This window comes from Camelus ferus, chromosome 3 (assembly GCF_009834535.1).
Source record: "Camelus ferus isolate YT-003-E chromosome 3, BCGSAC_Cfer_1.0, whole genome shotgun sequence".
NCBI lineage: Eukaryota > Metazoa > Chordata > Mammalia > Artiodactyla > Camelidae > Camelus > Camelus ferus.
In genome coordinates this window covers 56,292,980-56,317,534 of record NC_045698.1, presented here as the reverse complement: position 1 = coordinate 56,317,534, position 24,555 = coordinate 56,292,980, and the positions used below count along the sequence as shown (strand labels likewise).

Here is a 24,555-nt window from a genome sequence, read left to right as displayed (position 1 = left end):
TAAAGACCCCTTCTCTTTGGTTGAGTGAGTGATTCAGGAATTCGGGTTAAGGCCATCAACACAAGGCATTCTCCTGACAGAACTGAATCAGAAATGCACATTATACATATACATTTAGGACCAATAAATAGTGGAGAAAATTCCCAAGCCTTCTGGGAAAGAAATCCCCTTGCTCTTAGTAAAGAGTGCTTATCAGAGACTCTTCTTCTGGATATCTTAGTGTGTGGTTTCAAATCCCATTACTGCTTTGGTCTTTTGGGCAGTATATCAGAAACCCTTCTGATACCTAACCAGGAACAAGAGACAAACAAAGCCAAGAGAACAGCAGAGGACAGTGGTAGAGTCACTGTCCACTTAGAAGCCACCGTGTAAAGTGTTATCATTGCCATGGGCTTGAATGCTTCTTGAGCTTTTAACTCTGTGCCCTCAGACAATAGAAATTGTGAAAATGTTGGGTAGCTCCGGGTTCTCGTTCTCTCTTTCCCTCCTTCCCTCCTTCTTTCCTTCTTTCCTTTTACTGTTAAAGAACACAATTAAATTTTAAAAATTTAAATCACAGAGGAGGAAAGCTCCAAGAAAATCTTCTGAGAAAATAGTGGCAGCGGAGTATCCAGATCTGAATAATGCCCAATTGAGGATGCAGTGTGCAGCTCCTCTGGCTGCTGTGAATTATGTCATCCTGCTGAAGAGTTTGTGTTGACCCTGGAAATACTTCTAGATTTTATCATGCCAGTAAAGTTACTAAAATTGAACTCACCTCCCAATAGTATTAGAATGTAGCTTATTTAGTAATTAAGTAATTATTTTAAAAAGCATGAGACATAATTATATTAATCAAAGTCAGAAACCTGATAAGGGATTTGAAATGAACATAAAAAAGATTCTCTTTCTGGTAGTAAACTAAATCTCACTAACTTACAAGCTTACAACACATCAGTAACTAGAGGCTTCCTGGGGAAAATCAAAGGCATGTAAACCGTTCATGAGGGGCCCTCTGAACATCAGCATTAGTTTTCCTTCTATAATAAACTATGTCCCTTTTCAATTTTAAGTGACAGTTAAAGGGGTAGTTTAATTCCACATGAAAACTCATAATAATATGACGCTTTCAAATTGAGTCAATTTTGTCTATTTCTCTTCTTGCAGAAAGCCCCAGAAAAGGTGAATTTTACGGTGTCCAGATAAAATTGGACGAATAAATTAGGTAGGCCAGGACTGTGTCATAAGTTTGTAATTTAACTCAGTACGTTGAATCTAGTAGAGAAATGATGAATTATTTTTGAATGACTCAAGGGATGAATGAGTAAGACTTCTTTCAGGACTGGGCTATATAAGCGACCTAGACGGTTACTTAGGTTTCTCTTAGACTTTGCTGGCTGCCTGTTGCATGTATGTTACTTCATTCCTTTCATCGAGTACTAGGTCAGGTTGCGTGGTGTTGAGTATAGGTGACATATTAGAGCAGAAGCTCGAGTGAGTGAGTTAACCTTACTTCCTGTTCACTGTTTGTTTTTAATCACCAAAGTGGTAGTAGTATCCATGTCATGATTATGGAAGTTTGTGTGAAATAATACTTTTCAAGTGCTTAGAATGATGCTTGGTATATAATTAGTAACTAATAGTTAGCTTTTATACTTGTTGGTATTAGTATGAATTTTGAAAATTGAATAGAGTTAAATAAAAGAAATAAAAACTTTAACCTCCCAGGATATGTAACAAAGTAAAAAAGGAATTAGAATTGAATTATGCATTAATTTTTACCAAAAAGATGTTGTAAATTGACAAAGAACACCACATAAAGTAAACAAACAGTATCAGCATATTTACTGACATCTATATATCCTCAGGCTCACGAGTTTAACAACTAAGATAAACCTTGAGAGCTCTTGCCTGCAATGTGTCTGTGATGAGAATAGGCTGAGTTCCTAGGAGCACTTTGTCAGTATTCCCTGCGTTAGTAAACATTGAACATTCATGGCCCATCATAAGGCTCACTAACCTCTGTTTCTCTCAGTTCAACCTTGGTAGTTATCCTTTCTGCTTCTACCTAGCTGCTAATTGGATTTATAAATGTCATACGTTTTTTAATGAAGCTTTTTTCCTTATTACCAAAAATCTGTACATATAATTGTAGGAAACATTACAAAATAAACAGTGAGGAATATTTAAATACTGTTGTAATCTCCCTAAAGATTTTCACTGTTGATCTCTTTGTGTATGCTTTTCCAGACCTTTCTTTTCCTTTCTTCAACTCTAGAAAAATCTCATAGAACATTTCCTGCTTTTTCCGTTAACTCAGGATTTTGACAAGATCTAACAGCATTTGTGTATTGGCCCCATGCTGACAAATTGTAATGATCTCCTGGAAAGAGCTATTCCAACCTCAAGGTTGGAGGGGCAGGGGCCGGCGGGAGGGAAGTGGAAAGGATGGAAGCTAGGTCCTCTGAAGACCCCGTAGATCTACTGATCTGCCTCTTAAGTTTCCTAACCCTGAGTCTGGGAAAACTGCCAACAATAATCTCACTCACTTTGTGGCCCACATTCGGAATAGACTTAAAGCTTTAAGAGCCTCCAATTTGTTTATCTTTTGGATTAGTTATGCAGTTAAGCAGATCATCCTTTATTTTTTCTTCCCAGGTGACAAAAACTCAGTTTATCTTGTTGGCACTAAGTTGGAAACTGCTCCTATTAAGGAGGAATGGAATGATATGTACACATCGTTTGCAAATTAACGTACATTATTGTAAGCAATCTCAACCCAATGTCACGAACCATAAACTGCAACTTTTGTAGATTTCAATTTTTTCATATGTAAAATAAGGCTTATTAACAATATCAGCAAACTTTCTCATAGAGATTATGAGGATTAAGTGATATCATACTCATAAAGCATTTAGTATAATGTTGGCACATAGTTAAGGCACAAAAAATACTAGTATTACTATAAAATAATAAAATGTTCTAACAGATTGGTCTAGTAATAGAATGAACAAATCCAGGGATATGTGAAATTTGGAAATTTAAGCTAGCAGGTTATTTGTATCAGAAAAAAATGTTTAGGAGCAGATTGCATGAGTTTAGGACTAAAGATACTTGTGTCACCAAGACACTTAGGTCAAAAAGGAGCACTATGGGGCCTGGGACAAGGAGCTCCCCAAAAGTTCATGTAGTTTGAGGCTCTGTACCCCAGTAGATTCTAAACTGCATTCACACCATTCTTGTATGAGAATCTCTGACAAAACTGCAGAGACAGTAATTTCACCAATGAGAAAAGAGAGACAAAGTCAGAAGCTCACTAACAGCAGAGAAAAACTGATGCCAGGTTCTGAGCCTTGGGCTAGAGCTGCATAAAACTCTCCCATTTCAGTTCAGAGACTGGGAAGGAGCTGGTGGGTATCAAATGATCCCAGCAGTGAGGACAGGAGGGGTACAGAGATTAAATGCTGGTTAAGGCCTCATGGTGTGTGATCGAACGCGGAGTCGAGACTATTGATAGACCAGAGACAGTGTGATTTTTAATGCACTCAAGTTCTTAAAGAGTTTTCCGATTCTGTGCTTAATGGCTTCTTTCAGCAAGTCATATTTCTATTTGGTAGGCCAGAGGGATAACATAGTTCCACTTCCTAAGTATTTCCCTGATCTTTTTTAGTATAAAAGCCGTGAGGTTCTAAATGGAGTTCCAGTAAGGCCTCTGAACTCCTGAAGAAAGGGCACTTTGCTTCTGTCCTTACAATCAAGTTGTCCCCTGCAAAGATGCAAATTGGAGTGCTTATAGCAATAACCTGATACCTTTTGAAAACCAGGAAGGTGGTAAGAACTCACCCATAATTTCTGATTTGCACTGTTATTTGTCGGGAACTCCCCTGTATTAGGAAAACACATTAGCCGTATAGCCATTAATCTGAATAACAGATTCCATGTTTGTTAAAAGAATTAAGGAGCTCATTTGTTGTCATGTTTATCAGTAAGCGCATCCACGGAGAGTGGCCTATCAAAGAGATTTATGTTTCTGCTCCTAAGACTGTTTTGTCTGTGGATAAAAGATATAAATTCTGAAATGTTAGAGACTGCCTGGAATTAGAGTGTTGAACAGCTAGTCTATAAAGTGTTGCTTTCATGTGAAAATATTGCTGTAAAAGGTGAATAGGAAATCATTTCCTTTTTACAAAGTTTAATCAAGATCTAAGTCTGACTTTCTGAATGATTTACATCTATAAATTAGATAGGTGTCTATGGTTATTTCTGGTTGAAAGAGGACTAGTTTTAAATTTTGTGATTCTCTCCACCCACCAAATGGATGAACATAGTCAGGTTCAGTGGTGCAGTTTGTAAACACGTTATGTAATGAAATGATTTTAAAGATACTACTTTAAAGATTCTAGGAATAAATAATTGGGGCTGCACTTGAAATAGTAACATATATTTCTTGAGCTTTTTCACACTGTAATTTGAAACTGTCATTCTACTGCCATCTTAAATTAGGACTTTTTAAAAGAAAATTCTAAACAAAACACAAAATTAGACCTCAAAATTTTTTTTCTGTAATTTTAACGTGACATATCCTTTCTGCCTGAAAAATTGATAAAATGGGTTATATAGTAATTAATAAAACGTCCTGTTGTGTCTTTGGGTCACTCTGCTTAATAAGTGATTCGTTGAGACAATTTATTTTCTTACTCATCTTCCTTGGAGGTTATGTTTCAATTTTGGTCTAGCGGCTTTACACTTAGAAAAGGAAGAATTCACAATCTAAGGCCTAAGTAAGAAGGCAATGTGAAAGTTCCACAGTGGACATGGCACTGGATTTCATCTTTTTTTTGTATCACCTGGTTGTTTTTATAAAGTCAGTATGAGTTTGTGTCCTGACAAGGATTGATGGTCTCAGTGTTATCATCATGATGTACTGCATTATTTATACACAGCAGCCAAATTCTGTTGTTTAGTTTGTCCTTTGCTGTCAACTGAAGAACTGCAATGTTCTCTGAATGAACCATTCACTGGGTTTATGATTTTTGCATCATTTTAAAAATACATAATCTTGGAGTATAAAATTCAATAAGCCATCTTAATTATGCATTTTTCAAGAAATTAGAAGCCATCAGGTGTCACTCCTTTGCTCTGTCATCCTTCAACACGTCCATCTGGTACAGCAACAAACCAGGGGCAGGCTGTTTACTCTGCGTGAGTGCCAGCTGCTGTCCGCTTACCAGATACGTGGCTGAGTACATGCCACTGTCAGTTCTTGTCCCCAAACACAGCTCTACCCTCAGTGCTTTCCCTCAATCTTTTTTCTAAGCTTTTCCAGGCAGCAACCTTTTATTTACTGCAGGTGCGTGTTCCTTACCTTCTTCTCTTCTCAAGCCTCTAATCCCATCCCATTTCCAGCCGCACTATACCACAGAGAAAATGCCGTATCTGTCAGTTTGTCTAACAGCATCTCCAGACACCTAGGCATCCAGGCCATACTTCATATAATGTCGGTCTCCCTCCTCACACTGAAGGGGATTCCTTCCACATGTACTCTGAAGACCATCATCATATTGTTTTCTCACTGCCTATCCTTTTGAGCATTCCCTCTCTTCTGCATCTGTAACCTCTTCTTTTCTGGTAGCTGCTTCCCATCATCACCAAAACTGTCATTTTTCTGCCATTTTAAATACATTTCCAACCCCTGTCCCCTACCCAATTTTCATTTAGATAACATTTTATTTGAAAAACACCGAGTATGTGCCAGGCACTGGTCTTTGGTCTTAGTCAGGGTTGGGGTGGGTTGGAGCAGGGAGACTTGGTGAATAAGTTGAAATGATTCTGAACTTCAAAGCATTTACAATGCAGAAATACCTGTCTGCATCTAGACCATGTTTCCAAAAACACTTCTCAGAATTTTTTATTTACCTTCCCATTGTTTAATAGATCGACTTGATGCAAATTTCTCTATCTCTAACCTGAATCTTTCTCCACAGGTTCAAATCCTTAAAATCAATTTCTTACTGAATATCTGCATGTGGATGTCTATAGACACTTCAGTCCAGGTGTTCCCAAAAAGGGGTTCCCCTCCTTCACCACCATCCACAAACTTGCTCCTTAGACCATGTTTTCTATCAAAATGAAAGGGAGAGCTCTTTGTTAAATTTTGATAATCTGAATTTCATTCTTAGTTCTTCTCCTTTTCAGCCGTCAAATTGGACCTATAAATTTTGTCTCTCAATATACCTTTTGGAATCCTCCTCTCTCCATTTAGTTTTTGGTATTGTAATGTAAGCCAGCAGTCCCTTGTTCCAGAAGACACTTTGCCGCTTCCTAACTGGTCTGTCACCCTTAGACTTTGCCTCCTTGTAATCCCTTCTCCAGACTACATCTAGGGTGAGTTACCTGAAGTCCAAATCGTGTCACCCTCCTGCTTAGACCCCTAAATGACAGTCCTTTATGCTCAGGAATGCCCAGACTTCTTATGACTGTCTTAAAGACATTCCATTCCCTGGGCAATGCCTATTCCTCAGTCTTGCCTCTTGCCATTCCTGTTTGCTCTCATCTCTTTAGCTAACGTGAGTTTCATCCTGTTTCTTAAGCACGTGCTCTGACTGTGCTCCTTGCACTTGCAAAGCTTACCCTTCTGCATTAGACCTCTGGTCCCACGCTTTGCCTGGCTGGTTTCTGCTAATCCTCTGGTCTTGAATTGGAGATCACTTGCTTTGGGAAGGCTTCCTGACTCACAGTGCTGAGTTTGGTGTCCCTCTCTTGTGCTCCCTTGGCACTAGGTGTTTCCTTTCTCATAGAACTACCTGTCTTTTGTTAGACTCTAAAGAACAGGTTATTGACTATCAGGGGCCCCATAATATGTACCGCAATTATCATTTAATGGCATGTAGATGGGCTTCAGTTAATATGAACTGAATGGATGGATATGCTTCATAGGTAGAAATAATATAGTCAAAAAATACTTGGGAATTCCAGTATATGGTTGAATTTTCTGGCACTTTGTAAAATTTAAGCTAATTATTCTATGTAAATTCAATATATGCTAGTAGTGAGTAGTATCTATTCTACTCTCCCTAACATGCTCTGTACCTTTATTTTTAATTTGCTGATTCTAACTTCCTGCAAATAATTTTTTTCATAACTCACAGTATACTAACAAAGAACATTAGTCAAATAAATATCTTTCCTCATTTATTTTCGTCTTAATTGAAGGTAGGAAAATATAAACTAACTTCCTTCTTTCTATCTTTTCTTCCTCTTTCTTTTCTTTCTTTCCTTCCTCACTTCCTCTTACTCATTTTCCTTCTTCTCTAATAAATTGAAATCTTTGGATGAGTTTTTAAAAAAAAATGTGGAAGTCTGGGCCCCAGCGCCAGTGATTCTGATTTAATTAGACTGGGCATCAGGAATTTTAAAAGCTCCTCTGTGATTCTAATATACAGCAAAGTTTGAGAACCACTGGGTTAGATCATCTCTAATGTCCCTTTCAAATCTAAAAACTCTAGATTTTGTTATTTTAAGGGACTCTCCAGAGTGTTTTAAAATACAAAATATGCCGAAAGATTTTTTTTTTCAAAATGTAGAGCCCCAAATATTTTTGTCTTTTCATGCAGTTAGCCTTGATTGTAGCTGTGTATTAAAGGATGTAAAATTCAGGTAGTCAACACTCAACAATTATTGCTGGTTTTCTTCTAATTCTTTTCAGCACAGTGTTCCCTTAGCATTTAAAAAGTTATCTAAAAAGAAAAAAAGTGTCTAGAAATAGTGGGATAAATCCCTGGCTAGCAGCTGAGAAACATTCTGCTTTAAATTAGCTTTCCTGTGCCTCTGAGTGAGTCTTAGAAATTTCTTTATTCATTCCTTAGATCTGTGTCTTCTTCTATGGCTGAATATGGTCATTTGGGGCTCTGTGGACACCATTTGGATAGTCTTTTATTACAAGTATTTCCCATGATTTTCTGGTAAAATGACAGTTCCTCTCAATGCAGATAAACATATTCTTACTGGCATTTTTATCTTATTTCCTTCTCTACTCTTCCTAATTGCTGGATGGTCTGAAATACCAACTTAAATTTGTTTTAAAGCTAACAAGCAGATCAGATCTTTGAAACTATATATATTTTGGGGGCGGATATTTACACTGGCCACACTTATAAGATTTAACTTGTGAAAGAAGGCTTTAAAATTAAATCTATGCATCATACTCATTAGAACATACAACAAATAAAATTTCAATGTTCAACACAAATAGCCTCTTCAGAGTCACCAAAATAAATTGAGAGGCCTATTGTTGATTCAGAAAGTGACATTTATTTGTTCTGTACAGTTTCACTGGCAGTAAGTCATAGGGTGCTAACATTTTCTGTGAGTTTTACCAGTTTGAGTATGCAAATCCCCATGAACTTTATCTCTTTTTAACTGGAGTTACTGCTCACTTGGGTACTGGAATTGGCTCATTTTGCAAAGTACTCTGTTTACAGGTTAGTTCAAATTCTAACTTGTGCAATTGAAGACAAAGCCTTTATTTTCTTTCAGTTTTTAAATGAAATGATAGTATAGCTGCCAAGTTCAATGGGAGAGCAATAAACTGAAGATGAGGTTGTAATACACAGACCTGCATTGTTGTGGTTGTGAAACATGAATTTAAATGGTTTCTTGTTTCACATTGTGGCTTTGATTTACATTTCCCTGGTGCTTAGTGATGTTGAGCATCTTTTCATGTGTCTGTTGGCCATCTGTAAGTCTTTTTTTGGAAAAATGTCTGCTCAAATTCCCTGCCTATTTTTTAATCAGATTGTTTGGAGGTTTTTTTTGGTTTTTTATTTTTTGTTTTTCTTCTCAAAGCCTGTCACAATTTTTTATTACACAATCACATGAGACTTTTCTTTTTGCCTCCATCACTTAACAGAGAGAGTTAAGATTTTCTTTCTTTTTTTTTAATTGAAGTATAGTTGACTATGTTTTTATTTTTGATGTTGAGTTGTATGAGTTCTTTATGTATGTACCAGATATATCATTTGTAAATATCTTCTATTCAGTAGGTTGTCTTTTCCTTTTATTGATGGTTTCCTTTGCTGTGCAGAAGTTTTCTAGTGAGGTGTATTCCCATTTGTTTATTTTTGTTTTGTTGCCCTTGCCTGAGGAGTCATATCCAGGAAAATATTGCTATGAAAAGTTGTCAGAGAGCTTACTGCCTGTTTTCTTCTAGGAATTTTATGGTTTCTGATCTTGCATTTAAATTTTTGATCTGTTTTGAGTTTATTTTTGTGTATAGTGTAGGAAAGTAGTCCAGTTTCATTCTTTTTCATGTAGCTGTCCAGTTTTGAAGTGGCTGTCTTTTCGATGCTGAATATTCTTTCCCCCTTTGTCATAGATTAACTGCTCATGAAAGCATGGACCTAGAGGGTGTCTTGCTAAGTGAAAGAAGTCAGACAGAGAAAGACGAATACAATGTGATTTCATTTAAATGTGGATCTAAAAAACAAAACAAATGAACAAACAACAGAAATAGACTCATAGAGAACCAAACTGGTGGTTGCCAAAGGGTAGGAGAGTAAGAGGACAGGTAAAATAGATGAGGGGATTAAGAGGTACAAACTTTTAGTTATAAAATAAGTAATTCATGGGGATATAATGTACAATATAAGGTGTACAGTCAATAATATTGTCATAACTTTGGTGACACATGGTAACTACACTTATAATCACTACATAATGTATAAAAATACTGAATCATTGTGTTTGTTGTTCATCTGAAATTAATATAATATTGTATATCAATTATAATTCCATTAAAAAAGATCAAAAGTAAAACAAAAATAATGTATGTCAATTATAATTCCACTAAGAAAAATCAAAAGGAAAACAAACAAAAATAAAGGTCTGTTTTCCTTTACCACATATAAATATGTATTTAATAGTCTTCACATTTAATTTGCAGAGATACTGAAGAAATATCTTGTGTTGATGAAGTAACATGCTTAAGAGGGATGTTACCACTTTTTTGTTTCTAATTTTACATCTATACAGATTTTTTTGCAGAAATAGAGAGAGGGTAGGGATGAGGGTGGAGACATATTCTAGGTGGCTTCTAGCATTGCTGAGGAACAAAGAAAATGGAAATGCATGCATTCATCCAAATAAATGATTAATATAGTTACAATACTGTGCGAGTACAGGAATACATTAGCAGTACTGGGTAAATATATTAATGTGTAAAAATGTATCAATATATACATAAGTACATTAATATATAAATGCAATAATGTATTTTCAGTAGATGTTTGATAATGTAGTAAGACTAGGCTTAGCAGAAATGCCCTTGATTATCACGAGGACAGAGGATCAAATGTGGGGCTTTAGGTTATCACTTGGTTCCTACTAAAACTGTGTTGCTGATGAAAAACATTTAGTGACACTTTGTTACTGTGTTCCAGCTACACTGGCCTCTAGCATTTCTTGAATTCATCACTCACTTGCCCCATCACTGGGGCCACACGCTTGCTGTTCCTTCTGCCTGGAAGACTCTTCTTCAGGCTTTAACAAGACTGGCTAATGTCCCTCTTCAGCTCAAGCAGCACCTTTCTTGACTGGCTCCCTTAAGTAACCAGATCTATTTACTGCCTTTCTCATCAGCCTGTTCTCCTGTCTACTCGCCCCACCACCCCGCAACATAGCTTTCGTTACAATGGACAATACTTTGCTTATTTATTTGTAAGTTTTTCACTTTCCATCCCCTCCACTATAATACAAATTCTAAAAGTGCAGAAACCTACATATCTTTATCTAGTCTGTATTCCCAGTGTCTAATGTGATTCCTGGAGTATCAATACACAATAGAGTGATCACTGATTCTCTGATCTGTGAACTGGATTTTGGCACTCACATATAAAGAAAATTGAATATATAAAGCATCCAAGAGTTTAAATATCAATGAAAGAAATTAGCTATTCTGTCCACCTGATTCCCGGAGTAGTGGCAACATAGAATTTTCTTCTTTACCTGGCATTGGCATTATAAGATGCATGGTCGTATACTGAGCTCACAAGAAAAACACAACCACAGCATAATGGTACAGACTTTAAGTTTTTAGAGTCTTTTTTTTTTCTTTTGCATTGTCTTCTGCAGTGCTACATGATATTTTATAGATGCATACAAACTTTTGCTATCTAGGGTAAAAGATCATACAAATTGATAATAAAGTGAAATAAGACAGTCTCTGAATCACCTTGAATAAGAGGTGACTGGCAACAGGTGGTGGGTCAGTGAGAAGGATGAGGCAGACACTGAACACAGACAGGATGGTCCCAGTCCAAGCAGAACCCTGGAGTTGGGGGGAGGGTGCAAAGAGCAGGCAAATGGGAAGTTAAATTTAGCCTGCAATGATTTCTTGCCCCTGGGAAAAATAATTGCTTCATTCTATTGCCAAAAGGCAAATCGGCATCAGCTTAATCTGCCTGAGTCTGCCATAAACTGCAGATGGAATCATAAAACATAGTTAGATTCAAATTAAACACATCTGTCCTAATCTAAAGCAGGTGAGTCCAGCCAGCCAAGAAGCATCAAGGTATAACACTGCACACAGATTACAATAGGCAGAGGTGTATTTTAGGAGACTGCTGACAGTGGAATAAAGAAGCATGAAATTGTGTTTTGTCCTATTTTCCTTGTGTTGGGCCTGCCTTCTTGTCCTGGTTGCCATCTTAGTTTTAAAAGGCTTTACCAACACCCCCTCTAGGAAACAAGCAAGCTGACAACAAAGCACTGATTTGAAGTCCAGAAATGGGTTGCATTTTAACGAGGATTCTTACCTGAGCTGATGCTTTCTCAGATTAATTGCAATGACCAGGAATCAGAAGTCCTGACAGTGCGTTTTTTTTTTTTTTAATTTTAATTTTTTTATTGACATATAGTTAGTTTACAATGTTGTGTCAGTTTCTGGTGTACAGCATGATAGTACTGCCTACAGTGCATTGTAATTGGCCTTGAAAATCTAGCCAGAGGGTTTGTTTCTACTGAAGGTGCCAGCCTATAACTGTAGCACCCCCGAGATAGTGGGTGTAGAGGGGAAAAAGTGGGCTAAGAAATGATGGTTTTGACCAAGGTGACTGTGCATCTTGTCCACACCAGGACAGTTTTGAGGGTAGAAGGGGACTCTGGCACCCATGGAGGTGCCTGGCTCCAATTTCCCTTCAGGAAAGAACATGCTGTTTGGCTGCAAATAATTCAGTTAGCTTGCAGTGACCCCCTTCTGTAGCACCGACAGGATCCCGCTTGAGCCTTAGAGCCTTGCTCTGCCTGGCTGTCCTCCAGCCAGTGATGGAACACGGTCAGGGCATTAGTGCCTGGTCATTTCTGCCCTTGGGGGATTCCTCTAAAAAGTAACCTTTGCTCCTGGAGATCCCAGCTGGACTGGCTAAGACTTTGCCATGATGGCCCAAGACTCACCTGCCCATTCCTCCTTCAACTCCCACCCACATTTCCTCCCCAGGTGTCACATCTACATCACAAGATGAAGACTTGTGCTGCCCACTTCTGCTTCCTCCTCATTTTATCTTGCTTAGGCATTACTGCTCAGTAAACTTGTGCTTTTAACTTCATTTTAGCACTTACTTCATGGAGAACCCAACTCACACAGGGGTCCTACTAATAATTAGATATAGGGAACCAGATACAGAGAATGGTCTGTAACAACCCTAATTATGTTTGATGAGCTCTGTGGTCTTCCCTCTACTTCATTCAAGGGCAGAACTTTGTATTCTGCTGACATTGTCCATCTAACATAGGTCTATGTGGGGCCTTTAATTAATCTCAGAAAGACCTTGACATACTAGACCCTGAGTGAATAAACTGCATGTTTACACTGCAGTGGAAAGAGCCTAGCACTAATTTTCTTTTCTTTTTTTCTCTTTTGAAGAATCTTCTTTCTTCCTCCTCACTTATTTGTTAGTATGCTCAAGGACCTCCTCTTCCCCTCCCTCCCCATCCCTCTCCTCTCTACTCCCCTCCTCTGCCCTCGCTTTAAGACTCTCACAGGAATACAGTATTCACATTTGTACTTAACAGTCCATGTTTAACAGAAGCTCTCCAATTCCATATCTGCTTATTCAGTAGGTTTATGGGTCATTTTCATTTTGACTATCCCACAGGCTTCTCAAACCCAATAATTCCTTTAAAACTAAACCCATTGTATTTCCTTATGAAAGATGACCACATAGTCATAAAGACAGGAGCTCTGAAACTCAACCCAGATTTTTTGCTCTCCCACAGACCCCATGTCAGTTTGGTCACAGTGTCATCTTGAGTCTATCTTATACATTTTGGTCAAACCTGTTACCTCTTTTCTACCTTTTAAGAAGACACTGAGGAAATATCACTAATGGCAATAAAATGTTAGTTTTCACAAGCATATAATGTGTTAGAAATAAGTAGATGTAAGCAAAAAGAAAGAACAAAAAGTACAAGGACAAGAGGGAAAAAGCAGGTCAGCTGAAGAGCAGCTGGCATCTGCAAGATACAGTGAGAGGTGGACAGATTGTTCTGACTCTGACCACAGAAGCACTGTGTGGCTGGCCCACACCCCGGCTAGAAAACCAGTTAGATTAAGGGTGATCACCTAGAAAGGGCAGCACCAGTAACAAGGAGGATTTCTTAAGACACCAAAACTCCCCATAATAATGGGATATTCAAATAGACCAGACATTCTGGCTTCATGTGGTCCTGGGTATATCAGGACTGGAAGCTCACATCAGTTACTAGGTTATGCAGGAACCTGGCTGTAGGAGTGAGAGGGATCCGAATGAAAGGTTCCTGACTTGGGTACATTTATAAATGTAGCCTGGATTCTTGAGAACCTCTAGGATACTGTTCATGCTTTGCCTTTCTCCTGTAGACATTGCTTCTGTCAGTATAAATAAATCAATATAAATATCTATAATATGCCTTGATCTGTTGAGATTTCTGTAACAACAGACCCTGGACTGGGGAGGAGAAGTCCTTTTTGTAGTAATGACATTTCACAGAAATATGACTGACATCTTATCAAAAAAGCCGGTGTTCATACACATCATCATGCAGTGCACAGAGCAGATGGCGGTGTTGTTAGTCTTGCTATACAGAGCTGTGCTCGTTTACTCACAAAGGCAGAGAGGCAGGATCACACCTTTAAACTCGTGATTGGCTTTCTAGAAAATCTCAACAATAATGCCTTTGCTTCTAGGTGAATTATCTAGGGGGAGGGGAGGTCATGATTTGGGGAGACTTTCATTTCATTTCCAGTATTTATTCCATGGATTGGGTTTAAATTGTGCCTCCGTTGCTTTCCCTGTCCAGAGCTACCTCTAAAGAGGGTTAGGAATAGCGCTACTATTCACAATAGCCAAGACATGGAAGCAACCTAAATGTCCATTGACAGATAATTTGATAAAGAAATTGTGAAATTGTGGGATATATATGCAATGGAATACTACTTACCCATTAAAAATTTTTGTACGACATGGGTGGACCTGAAGATTGTCATACTAAGTGAAGTAATCCAGAAAGAGAAAGAAAAATACCATATGATAGCACTTACGTGTAGAATCTAAAAAAAAAAAAAAAAAAAAAGACACAAATTAACTTATTTACAAAACAGAAACAGACTCACAGACATAGAGAACAAACTTACGGTTACAAGTTGGGAAAGGGGGTGTGGAGGGATAAATTGGGAGTTCAGGATTTGCAGATACTAACTACTGCATATAAAATAGATAAACAACAGGGTCCAACTGTATAGCACAGGAAACTATATTCAATATCTTTTAATAACCTATAATGAAAAAGAATATGAAAAGGAATATATACATGTATAACTGAATCACTATGCTGTACACCAGAAATTAACACAACATTGTAAATCAACTATACGTCAATTAAATATATAATAAATATATATATACAGGCAAAAAAAAAAAGAGAAAATCCTCATCATTTTTTGCTGGGACTACTTCAGAAGATTAATGTTTAATCCTTTTGCCCTCAGTCTTGATCCAACAGGATGCTGCCTGGGTCATCGTTCAGAACACAGATGAAGCCGTATATTTTCCCAGGTGTAAAGTCCTTTTATGATTTTCCAGTGCTCACGGATAAACTTCAGAATGTGGGCACAGCATATAAGGCCTTTATTTATATGACAGTGCTACCCTTCTGAGCTCCTTTCTCTCTATTCCTCATATACATCTGTGCTCCAATTACAGTGGCCTGCTTGAAGTTTCTGGAGTGAGCTGTGATCTTTTCTCTTTGTATATATTATTTTCTTTGCCTGGAATGCTGAGCATGTACCCCCTCATCTTCTGCATCACCTAACAGCACTGAGTCCTTTTAGGAGTCTCCTGTGATCCCACAATTTGAAGCATGTGTACCAATCAGAGGTCTTATTGCTGTGTGCTGTAACTGTTCCTATATTTTAATCTTGGATAGTAGGCTCTGTTGCTTATCGATCTCAAAGACTTTCTTTAGTTCTGTATATTCAGCACTTACCTCAGTGCCTATCATAAAATAGGTACTCGGGTATAGAAGGATAGATGGACAAATGGGTGGACAAATGGGGGGATGGCTGAGTGGCTGGCTAGCTAGATACATGGAGAGACAGATAATCTATCGAAATAGCTTTACCAGTCATCAACCTCCAATTTCAAGTGTAGTCTATAGAATGCTGCAAGCATAGTGTTCTTAAAATAGATTTGATTACGTCAAAGCTTTAAAATACATATTAAAAACATTCATTGGCTCCTCATCTTACAAATGGTGATGTCACTTTTTAATCTTTCCTGATCTGACATATTTGTACTTTTTCAGCCTTTCCCAGTCAAATACTCCATAGTCCAGCCATACTAAATCCTATAGTGTTTCCAGACCATACTCATTTATTCACTTATTTCGTGACTCCCTTTTCTGATACCTGCTCCAGAGCTGATGCATTTTTGTCTGTCATCTTAGAATAGCTAATGACTTGCTTTATACATTTGACAAATATTCTAACTTCCATTTTCATTTTTCTAATATTTTAAAGTGGTTAGTCTGGAAAAGAAATGAAATAATTAATTCATGAGAAAGCTTCTACAGGGGATAGAATGCCTAAGAAATACAAAGTAGTAGTAGGAGGTCCTGCTTCTTCTTTAAATTTTGTCAAGCCTCAGTCTCTTCTGACCGTGAGGTGGCACTTCCACCTGTAAAGCTCCGTTGGAAACTGAATGGGCTCTTCTGAATCTGATTCACATCCTCTTTGTGTAATAAAGCTACATCTGTGTCTCTGAAGCCTGCTGTTCCCCAGACTTAACCAGTGCTACTTTGGGTACATCAGGCTACTCAGGGATTAATAACCCTTAAGATTTCTAGAAGCCCTTCTTATTTAGCTGAGAGAGTCTTTCAGGCCGCACCTGAATTACTTGAAATGTTTTCACAAAGGTCTCATAGCCACATGCTTGATGTGATGTTTATGTTGAGGCCATGTCTTTCTAACACAGCTCTGGATCTGATCCTTCACTGGTTTGAAGGGCTGGATTTGAGAAATTGTTTTATTTTCAATCACAAGTCCTGGTTTCCCTATAATCCTTTTCTTTACTTTCAAACTCATCAGTTTTTTTCTTTAACACGTCTCTTTCTGGTAGTGCCTTATCAAATACAGCTATTAAGAGCCAAGTGGTACCTTAACACTGCCTAGAAATCTCATTACTCAATTACAAACGTTCATTGGGTACATTTTCTATCATGCAGTTTCCTCAGGTGACAGCTTTACCAGCTGCTTCTCTCTGCATAACGTGGATAGACGTTTTTTTAGTCTCCTGTAGCCATTCTCTGAGTGCCTTTGCGGATTCCATCTGCTACAGTACTAAAGCCAAGGCCACATGTTTTAGCTCTTTGCTGTGGTACAGTTCATTGCTCTTTTCTTCCATGTTTCTCTCACCTCTCTCAGGCAAGCTAGCCTGAATTTATTCTCTTGGCTGTGGCAGGCTTCCAAGAAAGGAAGTAGAAATATTCAAGTGTGTTTTCAAACTTCTGCTGGCTTTAAGTCTGCGACCATCCTGTTGGCCAAAGCAAGTCACGTGGGCAAGCCCAGACTCCAGGGAATCAAGAAATAAGCCCCACCCCTTTATTGAGAGAATTGCAGTTACAGAGCAAAGTGTGTGGATGTAGATAGGTTATTTATTGGAATAATTAATAAACCAGTCTACGACAGCTATTTCGGTTAATCTTCTTTAACAAATTAGACAATATTTCATTTACATGTAATGAAAAAACCCCAAACTGAGTTAACAACTTTTAGGAGGCAATTCAGTATGCAATGTTTGATTTATAAAATTTAATTTTTTACCATGTTACATGCCATCCCTCTTAGAAGCACATGGTTTCAAATGAGTTTTGCCTGCCTTATCTGTAAATCTAAATCATATGGTGACTTTACAAAAGGAAGATGAATGGAGTATGTGAAATAGTACATTCGGTGCTTAAGGCAAAAAAAAGTCAATATCTGTTTCTTTATTCCTCAGGTGATATTTGTGATCCCAATCCATGTGAAAATGGAGGTATCTGTGTGTCAGGGCTGTCTGATGGTTCCTTTTCCTGTGAGTGTCCAGATGGCTTCACAGATCCCAACTGTTCTAGTGTTGTGGAGGTTGGTAAGTGCAAGATTTAATCATTTCAGTAGTTATCCTGTTTGTTTTCCTGAGTGACTGGCAAGTTTGGGTGTCAGTGGATTATGGGTGTTCTATGTAAGATTGCTGTGTGTTGCTAATTAGTCTACTAATTAGCAAGTACTAATTGTAGGTCTCTCAGTTTTATCATTTCTATTTTATTTTTAAATTATTTTTAATTTAATTTAAATAATTTCAACCTGTTTTAGTGATTAACACTATACATAAAAGGCACTGCCTGTACTACTTGAATATAAGAAATTTCCTACCTTTCTAGTATTCATATACATTTAAATTTTCTCACTGGAGAATGATTCCCAAGTCAATTTATTCAAGTTAAATCGTCACTTCAGATAAAACAGAACTTATTTTAGTAACTGAAAATATCCATCAGTATGTTGTAGCTGTTCTAATCATTACTTTTCTAAGACTACAAATATATGATGAAAGAAAAAGTGTTCCAGCTGCATTGTTCTTCAAGGTCTCAAAAACTTGCTTGGCAAATATTGATCACATTTCAAAATGTTTTTATCTGTGAGGTGCTTCATTGGCATGTATAGTTATGGAGTCAGGGTAACTTGCATAATATCCAAATAGTTCCCCAGTAAGAAAATAGCTGTACGTTAATAATTTAGCATGACGTAAACTTGTATAGAAATTCTTTTCCTCTGATTAAAAGTAATACCATGATTAAGTTTGAAGAAATTTTTTTTTCATGCCAATGTTAAGAAGGAAAAAAGTAGACTATATCTGTTCAATACAGGAAAACCAAACATGTGCTGTATTAAAATTCTGTCAGGCAACATAAATCTTGGGAGACTCAGATTTATTTAGGTTTTCAAAAATAGTTTTGAAAAAGAGAAGTAATAGTGTCTATAGTATGGGATAAATTTGAATTATTCATCATTGTATCTAATGCACCTAACCTAGTACCTCTATGCATACTAGGAGTCCAGTAACTATTGGTTGAATGAATGAGAGAATAATTAAATAAAACCACTGACTTGCCATTTGGAGCCACTAGTTATTGCATTTTTGTGTGCTTTATTTTTTAAATGTTTTTTCTTGTATTTTTTATATTACATTGCTGTGAGTATATTGTATCTGAAAAAGTTAGTTACATTATTTCTGAAAGGTACCTTGTTCATTTGAGTCATTTCAAAGATAATTCTCTTTTAACTTGCTGCTATTTTAGGGGGATTGATGCAATGCCATAGAAATAAAACTGTTGTAATCACTTTGACCCAGTCTCCAAATATGTGCTGTGAGTTTCAGAGTTTAATCTGAGAATCATATCCTCAAAAAAGTTTATAACTCTGAGAAAAATTACGGTCATAAATATTCCTAACAGGAATATATGAATAGAATAAAAATTCAGTGTTACATTTTAAGCCCATGGACCCCAAATTGGCAGTGCCTTAGATTTGTAGTGTATAATGTTTTTGTTGCTAATTATAAGGGCCAAATCTGGAACTGAAGAGGCAAATGTATGTAAATAATTAAGAAACTGATATCTTTATAGAATTTTGAAGTAAATACTTGATTATTTTGGGCCATATTCTTAAACATTAATTCAACATTTATCATTTTATCAGAAGGATGATATTATAGGCAGTAACACTTTAAAAACTAAGCATATTCCACATAGTTCGATAAGACTTTGGGAAATCAAATGCTTATAGAGTTAAGTTTTAACTACACTCGTTATTCTATGTTACTAGAACACCTCTGAAATTCAGAAATGACATAGTTATACTATATTACCTTAAGCTTTATGTTTTTATGTTTCAGGCAACTTCATTCTTCTATGAGGTATACTGAAATGTTTTTGGAAGAAATATGTTTAATTTATATTTGCTTTATCATAGCATATTAGTTATGCCAATTTTAATTTAATGCATTGGTTTTATAGCATTAAAAAATAGAAAACAAGTATTCTACAAGTTTAAAATGTCCATAGTTTCTTAAATACAACTTTCTAGGATGTGAAATAATTTTTAAAGGGTGAGAAAATAAGGGAAAATTAAGTAAAATTTTCAGGTTAAAAACTTCTTTAGGACAGATGTGTTATTACCTTTCTTACCTTTCTTTGAACTCTTTCTTAACTCTTGCATATATTCAGGGAATACTAAATATTTATTGAATAAAAACACTTAATAGCAATACCTTTAATGTCTAACTTACCTTGGTCTTTTTTTTCATATTTTTAAAACTATTGGTGCAAAATATGTGAACATTAGGTCATTAAAGACAATCCTGCCTATTTTAGTTTAAAGCATCTACTATTTTTCTGGAACATTTCTGGGACATTGTTGTTGTTTCCCTGCTGTTAGGTAGCCCCAGTGCAGAAAAGCAGAATGTACTGGAGTTTTATATCAAAAAACTCCCAAAAGTTGTAGGTATTTTAATGTAGTATTTTAATAGACAAGATTTGAGCTGTCACCATTGCTGTATTTTTACTTACATGTTAATCCTCCCAAAGATGGAGATGGAGATATGTTTAAGATATCTACTGACCCTGTGAGCCATATAAATTTTATGATTATATGAAGTTCTGAATCTCCTTATTTTGAATTTCCAAAAGAAAGAAAATTATCTTGTTTAGATTTGCTTAGAAAAAGTTGTGTTTTGATCTTAACTTTAAAAATTATTACTCCATTTATTCTACAGTCGAAAAATATACTCTCTTTATTGTAGCACATCTGGAGAGGGGAATTTTAAATACATGCTGCTCTTAGAGATAAAAATTACTTCTTGATTTTACCTCAAACCTCGTTACTTTGCCATAACCTTATTTTAAGTTCTTGATGCTACTTCAAGAGAGCCTCATCCATTTTTTGTACTTTTAAAAGCATCTAATGTCAGATAAACACAAAACACTTTACCACCTTTGCAGTCAATCCTCACATCACTTACATTCCCATATTACTTGTGGGAGCTTAGAGAAATTAACTTGCTCAGATTTGTGAACTTCATTCACTAGACAGCATTGCTTTTATATGAACTTAGTTCTTTGTCTGTGTGCTCTGTTAGCTCTGACTCTTTGCCTCTGTCTCTCTCTCTCACACATCCTCTTATATACACATCTACACACCTCTCAATGTACTTGGCCTCTTAAAGTTAAAAAGACTCACTGGTAATATCCACAAAATACAATAGGAAAGCATCTCTGTGACAGAGGAGAGGAAAAAGAAAACCTAATTTTCATCTTGTGATTTGAAGACTTCAGCCAGACTTACCAGAGTTTGTGCAGATGTGCACTGGACACTGCTACCTTCTCCAGGGGACTTGTAGACAGAGCACCATGTGGTTAAGCCCCAAATTACTTGCCAATTACCTGCTCATATTCCTATATGACACTGTAACTTGGAGCCAAATGTTGACACACTCATTTCATGAAGAAATTTCTATGCCTAGTGAATATTCTAGCATTCATATATGGAAATCTGGAATTATTAAACTGTCCAAGTTCCGCGGCATATTTCTCCTTTTTATGCTATCAGATTAATTTGTAAACTTATCATGAATACAAATTATACAACCCAATTACATAGTATATTAATGTAACCAAAGAGAACAAAATAAGTGATTGAAATTTAAAAAAATAAAATCTTAGTTTTCATTTATTCTTAGACAAATATTTATTGAGTACTAAATAATAATTACCTAAATGGTAGAGATGCAGTTGTAAACAATTTTACAGGAATTACTGTTTAGCTAGGAGAGCAGATAAATATGATTGGTGTTATGATAGGAGAAGAATATGGAGCCTTGAGAATTTAAAACAGGTGTCCTTTTTTAAGCTCAGTGTCAGAGAATGCATGCCTACCTGAAGAAAAGAATACTTAGACATAATTCTAAAAACTAATTTTAATCTACCAGGCAGAAAGCTAAGAGTATTCTAGACAGCAGAAATGTTTTTTAGAAAAATCAGGCAATAAGGAAAGTCATAATTCCATGAGCTGAAAGAAATTTAGGGTGGCTAGAGCTTAAAAGGATAGAAACAGATAGAAACATGGTGGCCACTAATGAGTCTGGAGATGGTGATGGTGGCAGATTCTGCAGCGTTGCAAGATGTTATAAGGAATTTGGATTTTATTCTAAGAGTAATGGAGAGGATTTGTACTTTTAAAAGATCACTGTCACTGCAATATGGAAGAAACTCATGCAGAGTAAAGCAGGGGACTATTTGTAGGCTACTGCAGAGACCAGGTCAGATATGACATTCTTAGCTTGGCTCAGTGTAGTAACAAAGGGAGTGGAGAGGGGAGAGTCAGTAAGTATTTAAAGGATACAGTAGATAATTATTCATGACTTGTGAGGTTATTGAATAAAAGGGTTTTAGATAAAGGGAGGAGTAAAGAAAAAGCATCTCCAGCTTCTGGCTGAGCAACTTGGTGCCATTTACTGAGATAGTGTAAATTGAGGATACACTGGATTGGGAGGCAGAAAGTGAGTTGAGTATTTTGCATACTGAATTTGAGGAATCTGCTAGACATAAGTAAAGAAGTCAGGCATAGATTTGGAAGTCATAGTTAAATAGATAATTATTTAAGCTCAAGGAGTGTATGAATCCATCCAGAAGAATAACTTATGAAAAGAAAAGAGGACCAAGAAATGGAAACTGATTAGAGGTTCATTAACAATTAATCAATAGGTAGAGAAAGTAAAATACATAATTAAGTCTGACAAGGAGTGATTGGGGAGATAGAATAGAAACCAGGAAAGGATTGTGCCCCCAAAGCCAAGGGTAAACAGTGTTTCAAGGAATGGATGATCAGCAGTGTCAAATACTGTGGAGAAGTTGACCAAAGTGGACATATATATTGAGTCCATGTGAATTATGGATGCTCTCACCAAGATCAGTTTTGCTGGAGTCTCATGGAGAAAGAGCTAGATGGTGTCACATGGAAGACTTAGGGGAAAGTTTTTAAAAAGTGGCTAGCAATAAAGGGGAACTTCCTCAACTTGAAAAGAATATCTATAAAAACCTACAGTTACCATTATACTTAATGATGAGAAACTCGGGGTTTTCCCCCCAAGATAAGAAGCAAGGCAAGGATGTCCGCTCTCACCACTCCTTTTTAATATTGTACTGGAAGTGTGGTCTAGTGTGGTCTAATGGTCTAATAAGATAAGTAAAGGAAAGAAAAATACGCAGATTGGGAGGAAGAAATAAAACTGTCTTTGTTCACAGATGACATAATCATCTATGTAGAAAATCTTCAAGCATCGACCAAAACACTCTCCTGGAACTAATAAGGTTTTATAGCAAAGTTTCAGGACACAAGGTTAATATACAAAAGTTAATCATTTTCCTATATATGATTTCCTATGTATTTCCAGCAATGAACAAGTGGAATTTGAAATTAAAAACAATACCATTTACATTAGCATTCACAAAATTAAATATTTAGGTATGACAAACTATGTACAATATTTATATGAAGAATACTATGAAACTCTGATGAATGAAATTAAAGAAGATATATGGAGATATATTCCATCTTTGTGGATAGGAAGACTCAGTATTGTCAAGAAGTCAGTTTTTTCCCAACTTGATTGATAGATTCAAGCAGTCCCACTCAACATTTTCTACATATCAACATGCTGATTCAAAAGTTTATACAGAGAGGCAAAAGACCAAGAATAGCCAATAGAATATATAACAGAGTTGAAAGACTGATAATACCTGACTTCAAGTCTTACTATAATGCTGTATTGTTCAAGACAGTGTGGTATCAATGAAAAAATAGACAAGTAGATCCATGGAACAGAATAGACAGTCCAGAAATAGACACTCATAAATATAGTCAACTGATCTTTGACAAAGAAGCAAAGGCTGTACAATGGAGCAAGGGTAGTTTTTCTACAAATGGTGCTGAAACAACTGGACATCCACATGCAAAACAAACAAGAAAAAAAAAGGAATCTAGACATAGACATCCTTCACAAAAGATTAATTCAAAGTGGATCATAGACCTAAATGTAAAGTGCAAAACTATAAAACTCCTAGAAGATAACGTAAGGGGAAACCTGGAAGACCTTGAGTATGAAAATGACTTTTTTAGGTACAACACCAAAGACATAATCCAGGAAGCAAATAATCAATAAGCTGGACTTTATTAAAATTAAACTTCTGCTCTGTGAAAGGCAGTATCTAGAGAATGAGAAGATAAGCCACAAGTTGAGAGAAAACATTGCAAAAGATAGAGCCGATAAAATGTTTTCTAAAATATACAAAGAACTCAACAATAAGAAAACAACTTGATTTTAAAAATGTGTCAGAGGCCTTAACAAGCACCCTACCAAAGGAGACATGCAGATGGCAAATAAGCATATAACAAGATGTTCCACACCATACAGCATCAGGAAGTACAAATTAAAGCAACGAGTTACCATGACACACCTATCAGAAAGACTAAAATCTAGAACACTGACAACACTAGATGCTGGGAAGCATGTAAAGCAATGGAAACTCTCATTCATTGCTGGTGAGAATGCAAAATAGTATAGTAGTTTGACAGTTTCTTACAAAATATAACATACTCTTACCATATGATCCAGCTATCATTCTCCTTGATATTTACCAAAAGAAATTGAAAACTTATGTCCAAACAAAAACCTAGACACAGATGCTGATTGCAGCTTTATCCGTTAATTGCCAAAACATGGAAGCAACCAAGGTGTCCTTCAGTAGGTGAGTGGATAAACTCTGGTACATCTGGACAATGGAATAGTACTCAGCTTTTAAAAATGAACTATCAAATCATGAACAGACATGGAGGACACTTAACCTGCATATTACAAAGTGAAAGGAGCCAATCTGAAAAGGCTACATACTGTATGAATTCAGCTATGTGACCTTCTGGGAAAGACAAAACTGGAGACAGGAAGAAGATCTGTG

The 24,555-nt window shown here is 36.5% G+C and overlaps 1 protein-coding gene across 2 annotated transcripts in view; it reads left to right on the top strand.

Annotated features, from left to right (window-relative positions):
• Positions 1-24,555, top strand: part of EDIL3 (EGF like repeats and discoidin domains 3) — a 394,119-nt gene that overhangs the window by 102,030 nt on the left and 267,534 nt on the right. For both annotated transcript variants that reach the window (XM_032475466.1, XM_006178645.3), the window contains exon 2: positions 17,505-17,633. In XM_032475466.1, the coding sequence (XP_032331357.1) occupies positions 17,505-17,633 (129 nt within the window). The remainder of the gene's footprint in view (positions 1-17,504; positions 17,634-24,555) is intronic.